The 17274-nt window shown below is 34.3% G+C and overlaps 1 protein-coding gene across 2 annotated transcripts; it reads right to left on the bottom strand.

The window, feature by feature from the left end:
- Positions 1-388: 388 nt before the first annotated feature.
- Positions 389-14250, bottom strand: LOC128189646 (alanine--tRNA ligase, cytoplasmic-like). 2 transcript variants are annotated; one of them, XM_052861327.1, is made up of 23 exons: positions 14175-14250; positions 12378-12542; positions 11927-12115; positions 11418-11563; positions 10953-11144; positions 10441-10585; positions 10106-10251; positions 9631-9739; positions 9480-9518; positions 8969-9080; positions 7255-7379; positions 5291-5435; positions 5032-5201; positions 4666-4779; positions 4281-4418; positions 3712-3852; positions 3107-3219; positions 2347-2455; positions 2038-2163; positions 1835-1954; positions 1632-1718; positions 1184-1297; positions 389-1033 (listed from the first exon to the last, which is right to left on the bottom strand). In XM_052861327.1, exons 2-23 carry the CDS (start codon positions 12519-12521, stop codon positions 860-862), a joined length of 2898 nt encoding a protein of 965 aa, XP_052717287.1. In that variant the 5' UTR covers positions 12522-12542; positions 14175-14250; the 3' UTR covers positions 389-859. The 2 variants fall into 2 exon arrangements, with proteins under 2 accessions (XP_052717287.1, XP_052717286.1); XM_052861326.1 differs by lacking the exon at positions 14175-14250 and adding an exon at positions 13966-14034.
- Between the last annotated feature and the right edge of the window lie 3024 nt (positions 14251-17274).

Here is a 17274-nt window from a genome sequence, read left to right as displayed (position 1 = left end):
CAGAAAAGTCATATGAACCTTCAGTTCAGGTTAACTAATAAGATGACATCTATAGAAATCAAAGTGATTAAAGACTAATGTTTATTATTTTTGGGGTAATAACTACTGAATTTTCAGAAATTTTTATGCAAAATATTTAATTTTTTTGTGGCAAGTCAAAAAAAAAAAAAAAGAAAAAGCAAAAGTATTACAGATACTGGTTTACAATATATATGTAGAAAACAGAACACTCACATTTTGAACATCAAAGAAAATTTTTATGTTTATAAACTTTGATTATAAGTTTATTTCTATTCAAAATTTAAAAAACCAAACAATTCATTAATAAACCATTTTCTTTGTTCCATATTTCTGTAAGTTTGTATCACAATACAAAATAACAAATACATGTCATTTCCTTCACTTGTTTTATTTCCTTTGTGTTCATAATCCTTAGCATACATACATCACTGAATTACTTTAATACTTGTATCACATAAAGTACATTGAAACTAAACTTATATAAGCACTTGGTAACACAGAAGCTATTTGTAGACCTTTTCCCTGATTGCAATGAAAACTTGGTGATTTCTTTATAATTTTTCTTTAAACATACATACATTGATGTAAAGAGAGTATGAAAAGTTTTTATCAGAGATACATATGTGTTATTAAACAGTATAATAAATAAGTCAGACACACTAATGAAGCATGGAATGCAGTGATACCTGATATTTTTACACAATCATACAGCATCACTAACAATTTAGAAGTCGAGAGGTCTGCCTTTACATATACCAAAACTGTAAGAATTCTCTGTGGGTTGTCTTTGAGATATGCTTTATGGGGTCACAGTTGAATGCCTAGTCAGTCTTTATCATCAAGAGAGTTTGAGGCCCGCAAACTTGGTGGCAATGTCCATGGCCTCCTTCAATGCCCCGGTGTTGGTGCCTGTGGCCTGGGCCGAGGCCTCCTTGCCTCCCCCTTTGCCCTTGATTAAGGGGACAATCTCGTTAATCCAGCCATTGGCGGTTAATCCAGCAGCTATACTAGACTGAAACAATGAACAAAAAAAATTAGCGTTGTATAAAACGAACAAAATGTAAAGAGAGACAATCAGTTTGATAATCCATGAAATTGATCTTCAAAACCTTGAATGCTGATGTCCCTAACCAAGCATGTTCTTAGTTCCATTAAAGCTTACTTTTGGTGTACAACTCATGCACACAATTTTCCCTGCACTCTGGTCCACTGTGAAGAAGAGGGCAGCAGTTTCTGGACTGAGGGCCTTGTACTGCTTCATCGCAGCATCCAAAGCCTGCCAAAAAAAAACAATTGAACTTTATTTATTTTACAATGATTGATAAACAAGTTCTCTAGCTTAATATCTCTTGTTGGCATAGATATTAGCATGAGGGGATCATTGATGTGGAAGGAAAACCAAAGAACATTGTACCTGGAGAAAACCCAGCTGTCCATGCAGCCATACATTTTTACGGTTATCACACTGGCGTTGCAGCGGTGAGGAGCAAGTGGATTGTTCCCTGTGCAACTTGGACATCCAAAGAGCAATGACAACTCACTTCTAATGATGTCAAATTAGGAGATTACATTAACTACCATTGAGCAACATTTGTACACTTTTCTATTACCTTTGCATTGGCATCTGCCTTGAACTCATGAACTACAAATTTCTGGTTCGGACTTGCTTCAATCATTTTCTTTGCTTCTTCAACAACCTGCATAAAAATATAATTACTAGTTAATGTATCGGCATGCAAAAGGTTCCATGAAAAACTCTACATCTAGTACATGTTGCCACATGTAATCTAAATGTACATGATCAGCTTTTTACCTCTGTCATCACAGCAGCTTTTCTGTTTTTGTCAAGCTCATCCATTTTCTGTTTCAGTTTTTTCACTTTTGATCGAAGTTCATCTTTTTTCCAGTAAGAAATTAAAGATTGAGACACCTCCTGCATAGAAAATCAAACTATTTAAAAATTTTATTCATACAAGAGTAATGTTTTACATGTTGTAATTCAGGTTAGACACCTACGTCATCATAGGACACAATTTGCCGAGTGAGCTCTTTTTCGGAGACAGATTTTGATTTCAAGCCCTCGTCGACATCTTTCTGTAGCTGTAATAATGACTTCTCCAGTAGATCTACTTTATGCTGTGCCTGTCAAAACATTAATATTTAAATTCAATTCTTTGTACACGGACATTCTTTTACCAAATCAAACTATCTGAAGAGTGTACAAGTAAAACACAAACCCGAACAAATTCTACTTCTTTCAAGAGTTAGATAATGCTTCAAGAATTTGAGAATACATGTATTACACTGACAAAACATTTGGGTTACCTTAACTGCTTCAGTTCCTGTGAGAGCAATGATTCTTCGAATTCCCTTGGCAATGGCTTCTTCAGAAACAATCACCATTTTCCCTATATGTCCAGCTCTTTTCAAATGCCTGTAGAATTAATTTAACTTTATATATTATACATACAACTGTATATAGGTATCGGTATGTACAATGATATATGAAACTGAAGTTTGTATTCATCTAAATGATAAAAAGGTAGATCCTACAAAAATAATTCGGTCATTAAGACTGGCACTGCATATTGTTACATGGAAATTTCCATGTCGGGATTATTTTACATTACAGACAAGCACACAATAAGTCTTTTATTCACCTCTGAACTGGCTACTGGTAATATACATTTCATTTCTTAGAGAAAACTTACATTGGAAAAATAGTATAAAATACCAACGGTACTTGTACTGATTTCACAATTGATTCTCATACCATAAACAAACTTATATTTTCATGCTAGGAAATTTCCTCATGATTCATGAGAATCTCTTTATGGTACTTTCTCATTATGATACATTATTTGAAGTCTCTTTCATTTGTTTTTGTACGCAAAAAGACTAAGTCACAAATATTAGTAGCTGCAAACCAGATCATCACCATCACAAAATATAATGTTGCAAATACCGGTAAACGTTGGTTTACAGTGATTAACAACAGATAAATATATCATACTTGCAATGTTATACGTGCTGAATTACTGATGGAATCGATCATCTGGGATCGTAGAAACGATAAGACACTTACGTTCCTCCACAGAATTCAACTGATGTCGTGGAGGCACCAGGTCCCATGGGGTCCTCCACCAACTGATTGACGTCCACCCCAATAGACACCACTCGTACAGGGTCGGGGTACACCTACAGACGGGGAACATATCAGTACCCTCACATATTATAATGGATTCACGTAATGCAGACAAATATCTGTTTTGAAGTTGAAGACATATAGTATGTTGTCTAAAATCAGAATTTATACAAAACTTTATCTTTTTATTATAAAGACAAAGTTAAAATGCTTATAACTTTCACAGCAATTATGGGGAAGCAGGTAAAATAACAATTTTTTTTAAATGGAGTATCCAGTATTTGTCTTTCATTTTCAGACAGATTTTTCAAGAAAACAACTTCTATAATTTTATCTTACAACATAATACACGTTTAAGTACCAGTACAGTGTTAACCCTTATTGCAGAGATTGGAAGGCATTTTAATTTTTTTGAAACCAATGTTGATAATCTTCTAGTTGATAAAATTTTTTAAACATATAACTTTAGATAAAATTGAAATCTCCAACTGCATAATTTAGAAAGTCTATTTCATCTTTGGTTATCGGTGAACAAAGACACCTACCTCATCGAACACAGCACGCAGTCCCTGAATCGCCTTGGCAACAGCCAGACTGACGTTCATGTCGTAAACCTCACCATTTTTCTCGGCCATTTTATTTACTATCTCTTCCACTTGTTTAACCTCTGAGACCTTCATTGCTCCCTGAGAGAAAAATCACATCCTTAAAAATTTTGAAATCTCTATTACATGAAGAGAGACCACCTTTGGACATCAAGTCACTTTTTACTTCAATCCTTTCATTGTTGTGCCTTCTATTATATCTCATCAATGAATGTAAATAATGCAAAAACAAGCACTGTACAAGTAGATCAGTAAATTATACTCTCAGTTTCTGATCGTGTAAGAATGTGTGGCTTTTTCAATTTTTTCTTACCTACCATAAGATTTCATGAATGCATATCATGGCTAAATATTTATATTTTTAAAATCTCACAACGGTGGTTATATCTCAAATTGGGTGAGCTTTCATTGTTACATGTATCTTTATCTCGGAGTATACCATTCCTCCTTAATTTCTAACACTGCAAGTACTTACACAGACATTAGGTACTAACAAAATGCGGGCTCACCTTGGCAGAGAAGTCGAACCTCAGCCTGTCAGGAGCAACCAGAGACCCCCTCTGGTCCGCCTCTTTCAGGATTTCCCGAAGTCCAAAGTTCAGCATGTGGGTTCCTGTATGGTTTTTCATAACTGAACACCTTCTTTCCTGTATTCACATAAAAACATCTTCATCACTTAATTTTAATTAAATGTACTTACGTCCAAATAATATTTGCATCTTTAAAAATTAAAAAAACATTCACCAAGCTATGTGTAAATAGTTATTTTGTGCTCTTATAACATTTTGTTAATTTAAGGCATATTTCAATCCAAAGTGAAAATACATTCTTAAATAAAAATATACGTTTTATCAATGCTTAAAATCTGTGAAATGAGGTTGAACTACATCTGACCTCGTCAATGTTGAGCTGTACGATATCTCCGGTTCTGAGCACTCCCTCCATCACTCCAATGTGTAGCACATACCCTGCTCTCACCTGAACATTGCGGACACTGAACTCAACGTCCTGTAACAGAGTCAACATAAATATAGCTTGTACTGAGAGAGATTAGTTAATGAATAACCTAATGTTTAGTTATTTACAAAGGACCACTTATATTCTTCATATCAGTACCAATATTGAGTAAGTGAATTATTCACCTTGTATTAAGTATCTGATTGCATTAAATATGTCTTTACTGTATCAAAGTAAGATTTGATTCACTAAGAGCTATAAAAAAAATGATAAAACTGCTGTTACAAATAAAGGAGCACTTACAGGATCGTTTTCCTTGACCAAGAAGCCTGTGTCATATATCTGTCCCCCCTGTTCCGCATAGAAGCTGGTCCTGTCCAGTAGCACCCCACACTCCTGGCCAGAAGACACTTCCTCCACAAACTCCTTGTTTCTCCGGAGGGCTATCACCTTGCCTGTTGCTGGTTCAAATGCTGGAACGAAACACACATTCACATAGATATAACACTATTTCTCTTGTTACTGAGAAAAAAGTGATAACATTATTTCGAGACATGCTTACAATATTTGCCATTCTCAGTGGCCTGGTATTTGTATTTGGGGGCATCATCTGTGGTGGGCACCCCCCTATTCTGTAGGTCACTGATAGCATGTACATCTAGTCCAATCAAATCAGCAGCAGTACCCCCTGTCCCCTGTGACAAAGCCTGTCAACAACAAGTTAAATTATTTAAGATTGATTCAAGCAAATTTTTGTAATTATTAAACTGTCATGCTCCCAACAAGGTTCTTCATACATTCACATATTCTCCATACTCTTACATAACATTTTGCTTTTACTGATGAGTTTTTTAACAACAGAAAATACAGCCTACTCCGGATATATTGAAATTCAGGGGACCATTCAAATTTTTTCAATATATCCGTAATTCAATATAAGCGAAATCGACTGACACGAAGCCGCCATTTTGTAAAAGTTCAATCCTGATCTTAAAAGAAGAACAAAACCGAACAAGTTAGTTTGAGCATCGTTTATCTAATGGATACATGTATTACACATGGAATAATACTCTTTGAAAGTTTAATTGAGAAAGTAATAGAAAACCTTTAACCTCATTATAATTCCCTGATTACATTCTTTTACGTTTTGGGGAATAACCACTCAAATGCTTCAATCACTGATGAACGCTGCTTGTAAAGAATTGTCAGCGTACTCGGGTTATTCCCCAAATCCTTAACTATTTCAGATTTAGGCTTTATTTTCTTATCAATAGCCATAACTAGTTCGTATTTAGTGTCCAAAGATAAAGTTTTTCTTTTCTGTATATGGTTCCCATTTTAATTATATCTAACCTCAATACATCCGTGTGTACATGGAAAGAAAGAATTCAACAGTGAATACATTTTATTTTGTAAAAGCAGTATAAAAACACATGAGGTGAGAATTAATCAATGTACACCTTTGTATATCAACAGGTCAGTCAGGCATAATTACTGTCACCAACCGCTAGGGAGCACTTCAATATAACCGTTATAAAAACAACTCATTATCACCTCTAGGGACCAATTAGTGGCTTCAATATAAGCGATATTTCAAAATATCTGATTTCATTTTAACGTTGTTTTTATGCAAAGAAAATAAGAAGCTAAAACTGGGGATTTATATTTATTTCAAAATAAGCGTAATTTCAAAATAAGCAATTTCAATATAAGTGGAGTAAGCTGTATGAGCAAACATTGCATGACAAAATTTGAAAGATGTTCTGCTTATTATTTGAATATTTCATAGAGGAATGAAAGATATTTAAAGTTATCTTTTTCATAAGCAGATCATTGTAACTTAAATTACCACCAAAACACCCCTGCTAATGTGTTCAGAATGTTTTCTTTATCGTTGCTAAGTATCCCGAGTTGCTCAAATGAAAGTTCACGAGACTTCCACGATATTTGTTTAGTTCCTGTGAATGATCGTGTTTCATATTATATCCTACTTCGATTTATGTTAAAACATGAAAATCTATGAAAGTTTTATGTCTTATTTAATTATCTATAGCAGTTATTTAAACTAAACGATGAGTTCAGATGAGAAAATTAAACCTAAGGGGGGGGTCGCTACTAAGCATGTTTATTGTAGCAACAGCAGTAAAAAAAACCTATATTTTCTATTGTCACATTTATTTCCCATTTTTTTCCACCAAATAATGAAGATAAAGTTTAAAATCAATAAATGTCTAGATTTCATATTTGACTACAAGTATCTAGATTCTAGGAAATAGACTATAAACACGAGGCACAATTTTTACTGAGAAACTGAAAGGGTCAAATAAAAACACGTAGTCTAAATTTAAATGACACTAACATTCGCAGGGGTGAAAAGTGAGACCTGGTTTAGAGTGACATGTTGACAGCAACCATAAAACCGACTAACCAGTAACAAATTGTCTGCTTTTGTAAATGATCTTTCATCTTAGAGAGATTTATACAAAATCTTATACAGATTATGTTTCAATCCCACAATTAATATACCTGGGCATCTTTTTTTGCAGACTCGTAAGCTGGCATGTCAACAGCCAATCCTTTCTCTTCTGCCATTAGAGCAGTCAAGTCAACAGGAAATCCATAGGTGTCATACAATCTCCATGCAATGTCACCTTAAACAACAATACACAAGTTCTGTCAAAGTTTAATATCAATCATTTAAACCTTCTTCAAGCCATGAAGGCTCATAAGGCTGGTGCTTATCCCAGTTTCTGTGGTGCTAAATGGACGAGAGTCACTCTGTGGATGGGACAACACTCCATAACAGATAACCGGTAACTCCCAGTACCCAATTTCAGCTAGGTAGACTGAGGCAATGTAGATAAAGTGCCTTGTCTTAGGGCCCAACTATCAACATCAAGTGACCACAGCAGTTCTAAATTAGTGACATCTAGGTTAGTAGCCTAGTGCCTATGACCACTGAGTCATGTGCTTCCACAATATGATATAAATTACCGTAATGTATCGTGTATAATACGCACTCGTGTATAATACGCACCCCCCAAAGTTGACCAAAAAATAGCGAAAAAACAGCAGGTCCTATGTATAACACGCACCCAAAAAATGGCGAAATCAATGGCCGCAATTTCCCCCAAAACAATCGATGTTTCGTGATAATCCATGCGCAATTTCTTTAATTTTGTGATCGGAACATAGCACAATGATGAAAATCGACGGCCGCCATTTTTCCAAATAACTATCGATGTTTAATAATAATTTTGTAACCCAAGCGCAATTACTGTAATTTCGTGATCGGAACATTGCCCAAGCAATATTAGAGTCAAAGTTCTTACAATTTTACTTAAAAAGGACGGCATGATTTACATGGGCGATAGCATTAGAAACTTCGTAAAACAGTGGAAAAGTTGAAGATCATCATACGTAGGGAAGAACGGCAACCGAGCTTAAAAGTTATAATGTTTACAGATATAAACCAAAACAACATCAAAAGAAATGATTTAATTGATTAATTATAGTCAAACTCATTGAATGTAGTTAAATAAACATTCTGAGGAAACGTATGTATGTCGTATATCGTCATTATCAAGTCGTACAAACCATCGATGTATTTTTAGCAGTGTCTTTGTAAAGCAATAACGTTTAACTGCATAACTGGACACGAAGTAATCAAGTTTAATAAAATCAGAATAATCGCTAATCTTCATGCACATGAAAACACCCTGTGAAGTCCGACACAAGACAGGTGCATGCTTCTGACACCGGAAATTGTTAAACAAACATTGACCACGCGCCGAGTCAACAGGTGATTGCTTACGTAATGGCGAATACACTGGCGATATTTAAACTTGTTTTATGCAAGAAATAGTGTTGAGAGTGGATAAATATTTCAATACATGGAAATGAAACTAAGAATAAGGTAGGCCTATTTCTGATGCAGTAAATTTAGTATTTAGAAAACACTCGTACAACTTGCATAACGCGCTATATCAGCAGAAAATATACACTCATACAACTTGCATAACACGCTATATCGGCATTCACGTCTGCCAAGGTATTAAGAATCAAGCTTGAAAAAATGGGTTAAAATTTTAGTCCTATGTATAACACGCACCCCCCACTTTTGATCAAATTTTGGCTGAAAAAAAGTGCGTGTTATACACGCGACATTATGGTACTTACGGTAATAGAAAGACCAACTTCAGCATTTATAGATTGAAATACCATAAGAATGCTCTTTTACCTGGTAGAGAAGTTGTGTCTCCTAGCTTTCCTATTGTTCTTTCCAGCAATCTTCTACCTCTGGTTAATGTCTTCAAGAATTGGGCTTCCTCTTCGTTGATAATGTCTTTGATCTGTAAAATGTTTTTAAGAAAATGACTCATTGCCTCAGATGAGAATGACCTCCTGTCACTGGATATATAAGACACGTCTGCTTTTTCATTCAACAGCAAGCAGCAAAATTTAGACTGCAACATGCAAGAAGAAACGTCTTTTTCATTCATTTTTTGGTTCTTCAGTTTATTAATATACAAAAGATTTTTATCTTATGCAAAACAGAACACTTATCTTGTTTGATACCAACTGTCTAAGGATATTTGTTAGAATTTTAAAGCCTATGAACAGAAGCTGCAACAATAATTAAATTCAAATCTTCAAAGATGTGATTTGTAATTACATGTATCAAAATTGATTTAAACTGTTTCCTGAAAAGAGTTAATAGGTATTTCTTTAGATCTTATCTATTTTCTTACCATCTCTGGGTCTTTCTTAAGTTCTGGAAAAGCATTTCCCTAAAAGAAGAAATAAAGAAATTCCTTATTATCAGAAGTATTAGATTAAACTTAAAAAATTTCCTTTTGAAGAGAGTGAATCATGCATTTGATTGACAACTAATACACTTACAAGGGATTCCACAACCACATCCACAAGTGAGGCAAACATTCCTGGCTTTGCATTAAGTTTTTCAGTGCCATACCTCACAGCACGTCTCAGAATTCTCCTCAAAACATAGCTATTAAATGAGAAAGAGTTTAAAATATAGTTTTTAACACATGAATTCTGGGAACAAGTATTTACATGGTTGATACAACATATAATAATTAATACTGACAATCCCCTTTATATACAAATTTCAAAGAAAAAAGTTCTTTGTTGAATACTTTGCCCTGAGTATGGCCACACAGGATACCAATACACCTTCTTTGCATTGGATGAATTACTGGTACCTTATCCTAATCAAATATCATCTTTTACCTTTGAAATTGATTTCAACATGATCATGATTAATGTTTTTGGAAGCAAAATATTAAGAATAATTAGCACCATTGATCACTGTAAAGTAAGCATTAATCAGACAGTTAATATATGCTTTTCTTACCCTCTTCCCATATTATCAGGCCTTCCCCCATCAGCCAGAGCTACAGTCAATGTCCGAGCATGGTCCGCCAACACTCTGTAAGCCATATCCACTCCGTCCACATCATCTTTTCCAACACGCCCTTGGTATGGCTGGGAATTTGTTGCCTGTTTATCGAAAAGAAGAGATACACATTATTAATAATATGTACAGTTGGAAAAAAAATATCCTGCCTGGTAGAGCTCATTGAAATAAACTGATTGATAATCAATGGGATTTCTATGATAAATTTAGTAAGTGGCCATGGTTGACACATTAATCAGTATTTATCTCATTCTTTCCCCCGCAGTCCTTACTTTTTGTATGAATTCGAAGTATGGTGAGAATAGGTCTGTATCGTAGTTTGAGGTTTTTCCCTGCATGACACACACAAGACGTTCGAGTCCCATTCCACAATCACAGTGTTTCCTTGGCAACTCATTCAATTCTGTCTCAGATTCCCTAAAAAAGCAGCATACCAGTTTCATTCTTTTGGTCATAACAAAACTAGTAAAGATGTAAAAACGAATTGGCTACAAATACTTAACATAACAAAGTTACTCTGAGTACACTTGTGTAAAGCTACTCAAGTAAACAATATATACAGTATGTTTATTTGGAATCAATTAAATCTGGAAGGGGGCCCTAATTTAGTAAGATTCTCAATTTTTTAAAGGTTTGTTGGGAATCAATACCTTAGATTTGCTTCCAAGTATACTGAATAGAGAATATGTTTCATAATGCATTGAAGATAATAATTCATGGGTAGAGGGTATTGAGCTCCCATGAATATCAATGATTGCACAGAATATTATCAGGTGGTGCATACCTGTTAAACTGAATGAACACAAGATTCCAGATTTCGATGACCTCTGGGTCATCCATATTTACAAGGGCCTTCGCGTCACGACCTCCAACCTTGTCATAATGAATTTCTGTGCATGGACCACAAGGACCTGTCTCTCCCATTTCCCAGAAATTGTCCTTCATTCCAAATGGCAGCACTCGCTCTGCAGGAACTCTGAAACAAATAGTAAAGCAGTTTTAATATGAGATATTCTAATGTTTGGATATTTTTTTATCTTCATACCTTTTTTTGTGAGTAAGGCTAACTGTCATAAATAAAAAAAAAAAATTACATATCAACAGGTCCATAAAGTTTTGATTTTATACCAAAAAATTGTTCTATAATTGTTGGATATAAACATTTTTCAGAGCAGAACAATGAATCAAGGGAAATTAATACTCTATAAAAGTGTTGGGTCAAATTCAGTCCCATGAAATGAAAACATACCCCAAGTTCAACCAAATGTTCTTGGTTTCATCATCAGGTTTCAGATTAAACTTTTCATTTCCACCAAAGTAAGTGACATAGAGGCGCTCTTTTGGTAGACCCACCCTCTCCGTCAGGAACTCCCAGGCCCAGGCACAGCACTCAGTCTACGTAACAATACAGGACTATCACAACGAAAAATACATATAGCATACATTCATATATACTCCTTTCAATTCATAAATGCATAAAAACGACATTCTAACATGACTTAAATCAGCAATAATAAAACTTGTATCATTGTCTTATGTGCTGATTTATGCAAGGATATCCAAGAGTTGAAAGAGTTGTTTGTGAAAACTTGTCATTGTCCTCTCCAGCAATGTTTTATTAAATGTACTCTAATTATACAATGTTTTCAATGCACACACTGGCATATATAATCTTTGTTGTTTTTCATGTTAGCAGCCAAAACTGAAACTGATATGCACAATATATGCAATTTAACAGACTTCACTATTGGAACAAACCTTGAAGTAATCTCCAAAGGACCAATTTCCCAACATTTCAAAGAATGTGTGATGGTAGACATCTTTGCCGACATCATCCAGATCATTGTGCTTTCCCCCTGCCCTGATACATTTCTGGGAGTTGGCTGCACGCACATACTTAGCCATGTCACTGTTGGGATCAACAATCTCCAGAAAGATGGGTTTAAACTAAAGAAAAACAAATACATGTATGAAAAATTGAAATCCTTTACAATTTAACAAAATTTCTGACCATAATACACATGATAAGAGTTTACCAATGGGCAAAATCAAATGGAATCTATATTAACAGCTAAAATTGATTCAGAAATCATATAGCATAGATGACAGGTATTAATTGTCTGTTCTCCGTGAAAAGTGTTTTTATAGAGTATTCATACTCCCCATCCCTCTTGTAATAAAATGCAAACAGTGAGTCTTGAAATCTTACCTGGTTCATTCCAGCATTGGTAAACAAAAGAGTGGGGTCATCTAGAGGAACAACTGATGAGGAGTGAACATAGAGATGTTCTTTTTCCTTGAAGAAGTCCACAAACAAATTCCGAATCTCAGCACCTGTCAATTTGCTCTCCATGGCTGGTGTAATCTTCTACACCTGCAATCAAATCAACAAATTACAGCATGTTTTGTAACCAACAAATACAATGTGACTTTAACATTTCCAATCAATTTTTAAAGTAGTCAGCAGAGAGAAATTACATCTCAGTGATGACATGGATTAAGATTTGAGCAACTTGTAGAGATAACAATTTTGTTGATGAGATGTAGTCCCAGCACGTACAGGATTTAAGGTTTTTACAATGGAAACATGCTTCTCTATGACCAATTTTTCTAAATGATGAACTATAGGTGGGTTTGTGAGCAATGACAACTAGTGTCAGCAAATTCTCTATTTTCAGTATGACTTGAAATACATGTATGACACTATGTCTATAATAAAGATCCATATGTAACAGGATGGGAAAAATAATGATGGGTCAGACTCAGGAGATGAATGTGGGCCCCCTGAATCTCTAGTCAGGTGTTCTACCAACTGAGCATTCTGGCGCTGGTGTTCTAAACGGTCTGAAAATCACATTTTTCCCCCATGAAATAATATTGGCCCTCAAAAAATACCATCTGAGGCTCTTTCCACTGGCAGGAGTTGACCTGTCGGTTCCAAAGGTTGATCATGGTACTAATTGTATTCAACTCTTAAATGGGATGAGAGAAAGGATGACTGTTAAGACCAGGAATCAAACTCGGGCCCTTGAATCTCTATAGTCAGGTTCTCTAGCTACCAACTTAGTTTTCTGGCGCTTACAATTAAAGCTGTCTGACCCCCACTTGCCTCCCCCTTAAGCAACCCCTCCATTGAAGATCACTATCCCAGTCTCTTTCACTTGGGCTGGCAGGAGTTTACCTGTCAGGTCAAGTATTTGGTAAAGGCACCAAATGTAATTGTATTAGAGAAAGAATGATGAATCAGCTAGACCAGGAGTCAAACCCTCCTAGTCAGGTGCTCTACAAGCTATCTGGCGCCAGTGATCAAACCAGACTGAATATCACATATCAATTAAAACAGGCTTCGTTAACCACGGGCCCTGGAAGTTATTGTAAATATATTGAATGTGCATGTATAAAAAAGTACTTTTTTAATACATGCACATGCAATATATTTACAATAACTTCCAGGGCCCGTGTCGTTAACAGACTGACAATTGATATTGCAATGAAACATATGGATAGCAATTTTCAAGTTTAAAATAATGTTTAAAGTATCAAAACGATTAAATTGGACTAACTTGCTTTATCTGAATTAAAAGTTTTATTCTAGGATAGAGTCTTAATGACAGAATCTTGAAATGCCGACAGATGATGCAATTTGGATGTAACATTCGAATTTCCTTTAACTTCGAATTTTAATGCCGGTTCACATTTAAATTAAAGAACCGATATTCTTCATTCCTAAAACGCCAGGTGGAATGAATATTGTATATCTAACATTTGTGTTCCATTGTATGAATTTTCTCCTTTACCTTTCCTTTAGCAAATGCTGTTCTATGTTAGCCTAAAAGTAAAACGTGATTATTTTTTTCCAACCAAACGGTGTCTTGTCAACTTTTATCCCCGGTAAAAATTATTCACTAAAATGTATTACATATTTTCTTATTTTTGAACTCCACTTCGTATTTTGTTTATACTATTACAATATAAAACAAACTGAACAAATATGGAGTAAACTTACCTTCTAAACAGTTATTCGGACTGAATTATACTGATCTTGTCAACACTAGCTCAAGGTGCTCGAGTGACGTTACGACGATTTGTGCAACTTAAAAGGAAGTTTCGGATTTTGGGATTATCAATAAGACTCGTTCTAATTTAATTAAAATCCTCAATCTAGTTTTGATGAACGTTAGATTTATAAAATATCTTTTAATTAAATATCATTTTCACGAGATACACAGTCTTCAGCATTGTTCAGCTTTGTTTTATTTTACTTTTGGCGCCATATTTCAAAATACAGAATGGGCATGCATGGTGGATTTTTATTCACTTTTTATTGCATGCTTGTATGATTATCATAATAGTTCTTAATCAAACGTTTCTAACTGATTCGTTTTGTCAAAGCTGGAGATATCAAGAGAGGGAGTATGTGAGGCACGCCAAATTCACAAAAATGAGCTATTTATGTCTCTGACTATAACCATATATATAGTTTCACAGTCGATACTCTAGGTTTAACGATTGTAAACTATGGTTTACGGACAGAAAACTATAGTTGTTAACAACGATAATCTATATTCCACATCTGTAAACCGTAGTTAACGCGATCATATATGTTTCAGAAGTGTAAAACTATAATCAACACTGAAAACAACCATTTGCAATTGCAGAGATATAAATGACATATAAATTATGTCAATATATAGTTTCACGATTGTGAAACTGATTAATAACTCTTAACTATAAATAACAAATATTAGTTTACAGATGTGAATCTATATCTATCGGCAAAATCTATCGTTAACGTTATTTATAAATAGATAAACTTAGATTATCATTCATAAACTATAGTTTACAACTACTATATAAATATGGTTTTGCATATGAAAACTATAGTTAACGGATCGATAATTATAGTAAATTAACGTATCATTCACTATAGTTTACGGTAAACTAAAGTTAAAAATAAGCTATTGTCAACTACAGTTTAGCATTCGTAAACGATAGTTGACAGTCGCGATAAACCAAGTTTATCATCTGTGAAACTTTATCTTACGCCGTTAATCTATATTTCACATATGTAAACCACAGTTAACGCGATCAACTATGTTTTAGAAATGAAAAGCTATAATTTACACTGAATAAAACCATTTGCGATTGCAAAACACAATTTATCTGATAAATATATTTTAACGATTGTGAAACTATGATTAACAACTCTTGTGAATCTATATTTATCAGCAAAATCTTTATATTGTTAACGTTATATGAAGACAGATAAACTTAGATTATCATTCCAAACGTTAAATATAGTTTTACAGATGAAAACTGAATTGTTTACTATAGTTTGTGGTTCTTAAACTATAGTTAACTGTCGACAAACCTGATCATACATACACACATCATACACACAAAACTTAGACATAACTGTGTGCTTCGACCTTTTCAGAAAAAATATTATTGAAAGCCGTAATTGCCATTGTGGATCATCAGAAGATTCTTATCATTTGTTTTTTGGTTGTAAAAAATATACCAATGCACGAAATGAATTGTTTTCAAACCTTTTGAACTTATATCGGATTAACATTATTAACTGTCATTTACTTTTGTGGGGAGACGAATCTCTGAGTGTCAATTTAAACCAACATATTTTTTTTAACTGTTCAAAGATTTATCAGAGATAGTGGCAGATTCTCGTAGTTCCAATCTTACTGCCTAGACCAAATCAAACAGAACTGTTTTTAAATTCATGTACATTTGTTCAATAACTGAACTATTTTAGTAATAAGCTTATCCATATCTATGTACTTTCCGTTGTAATCTACTATACAGTTGTAAATTGTTATACTTGGTAAGAACCTATGGTGTTCCGATGGGGCCACTTCGACCTTCGTCGAAGATGCGAGAGTGCGAAGTTGCCAAGGCGAAAGTGCGAAGGTGCGACGGCGAAGGAGCGAAAGTGCGAAGATGCGACGGCGAAGCGCGAAGATGCGAAGTTGCTAAGGCGACAAAGCGATACTACTATCGCTCCTTCGCCTTTGCAACTTCGCACTCTCGCATTCGCATCTTTGCCTTTTTATAATTGTGGAGCTCTCTATCGTTATGACATAACAAGTTTTGCGTGAATAAAAAAAACCCTAGTTTTATGAATATCGCATGCAAATTTGAATAGGTCACGACGCAGGGGGTAAGTTTTGGTGGTATCGAACCCACAATCTAAAAACCATAGTTTTATAAAGTTAATCTTTTTTATGTTTCTTTCGTGGTTGTTTTTTTTTCTTATTGTTTTTGTTTTTCGTTTTTTGTTTTTGTTTTTGTGTTTTTTTTTAGATTAAAATGAGAGAGAGTTTTCATTATCCAAACAAAAGTTATCTCTCTTTCATTGATAGAATATGTCATAATTTATTGTCTATGTAAATAAACATGAATAGACACTTCAAAATTATCATTCCAAGGTAGAAGGCGACACAGTACTTTCGTTCTTGGCCCATTAGTTTTTAACATACCGGCAGTATAATATATATACATATACATTGATATATTAAATAAACTTCTTTTACATTTTTTTTTTCTCAAGAGCCAAGAGCAGTGTACATGTAATGTATTAGATTGTATTGAAAATGAATTCATTTCTTTGTTCAAACTCTCCTGTTGATAGTACGTGGGTCACTAAAACATTTAACTACAAATAAACACGCCGTGCTGGGTACATATATATTGAGCTTTATATAAAATTGCATCCCATGTGATAATGTACATTTTCATCCCATGAGACAATGTAAGACCCATGTGAAAAGTAGTCATTTCTCATTATATGTAAGTGTATTTTAAAAATGATAAATGTCATATTTTTTCGCATGCCCATAGAAGGCCTCAAGTGGTGAATAAATATACACATATATATTGATTGTTCATTCATTTTATCTATTTTAGCGCAATAATGCGCATGAAAGGGATTGCATTTACATGTATTGCAAAAATACACAAAATAAAGGTCCTTTGTATGTAATTTTATATAAACAAAAAACTTTAATTTCTTTCAAGTGTTCAGTGAAACATGTGTTATTTATCAGGAAACGATAATATAATAGTTATATCCTTGTTCAGTAAATGTCATG

The sequence above is a fragment of the Crassostrea angulata genome, chromosome 6 (assembly GCF_025612915.1).
Source record: "Crassostrea angulata isolate pt1a10 chromosome 6, ASM2561291v2, whole genome shotgun sequence".
Taxonomy (NCBI): Eukaryota; Metazoa; Mollusca; class Bivalvia; order Ostreida; family Ostreidae; genus Magallana; species Magallana angulata.
This window is presented reverse-complemented; position numbering and strand designations above follow the sequence as displayed.

Coding starts and splice junctions, on each gene's coding strand:
- LOC128189646 (XM_052861327.1), bottom strand. CDS start 12,521: ATGGAGAGCAAATTGACAGGTGCTGAGATTCGGAATTTGTTTGTGGAC. Junction 12,116..12,377: donor CCAATGCTGGAATGAACCAG/GTAAGATTTCAA, acceptor GTTTTTCTTTAG/TTTAAACCCATCTTTCTGGA. Junction 4,419..4,665: donor TACAGCTCAACATTGACGAG/GTCAGATGTAGT, acceptor ATGTGAATACAG/GAAAGAAGGTGTTCAGTTAT.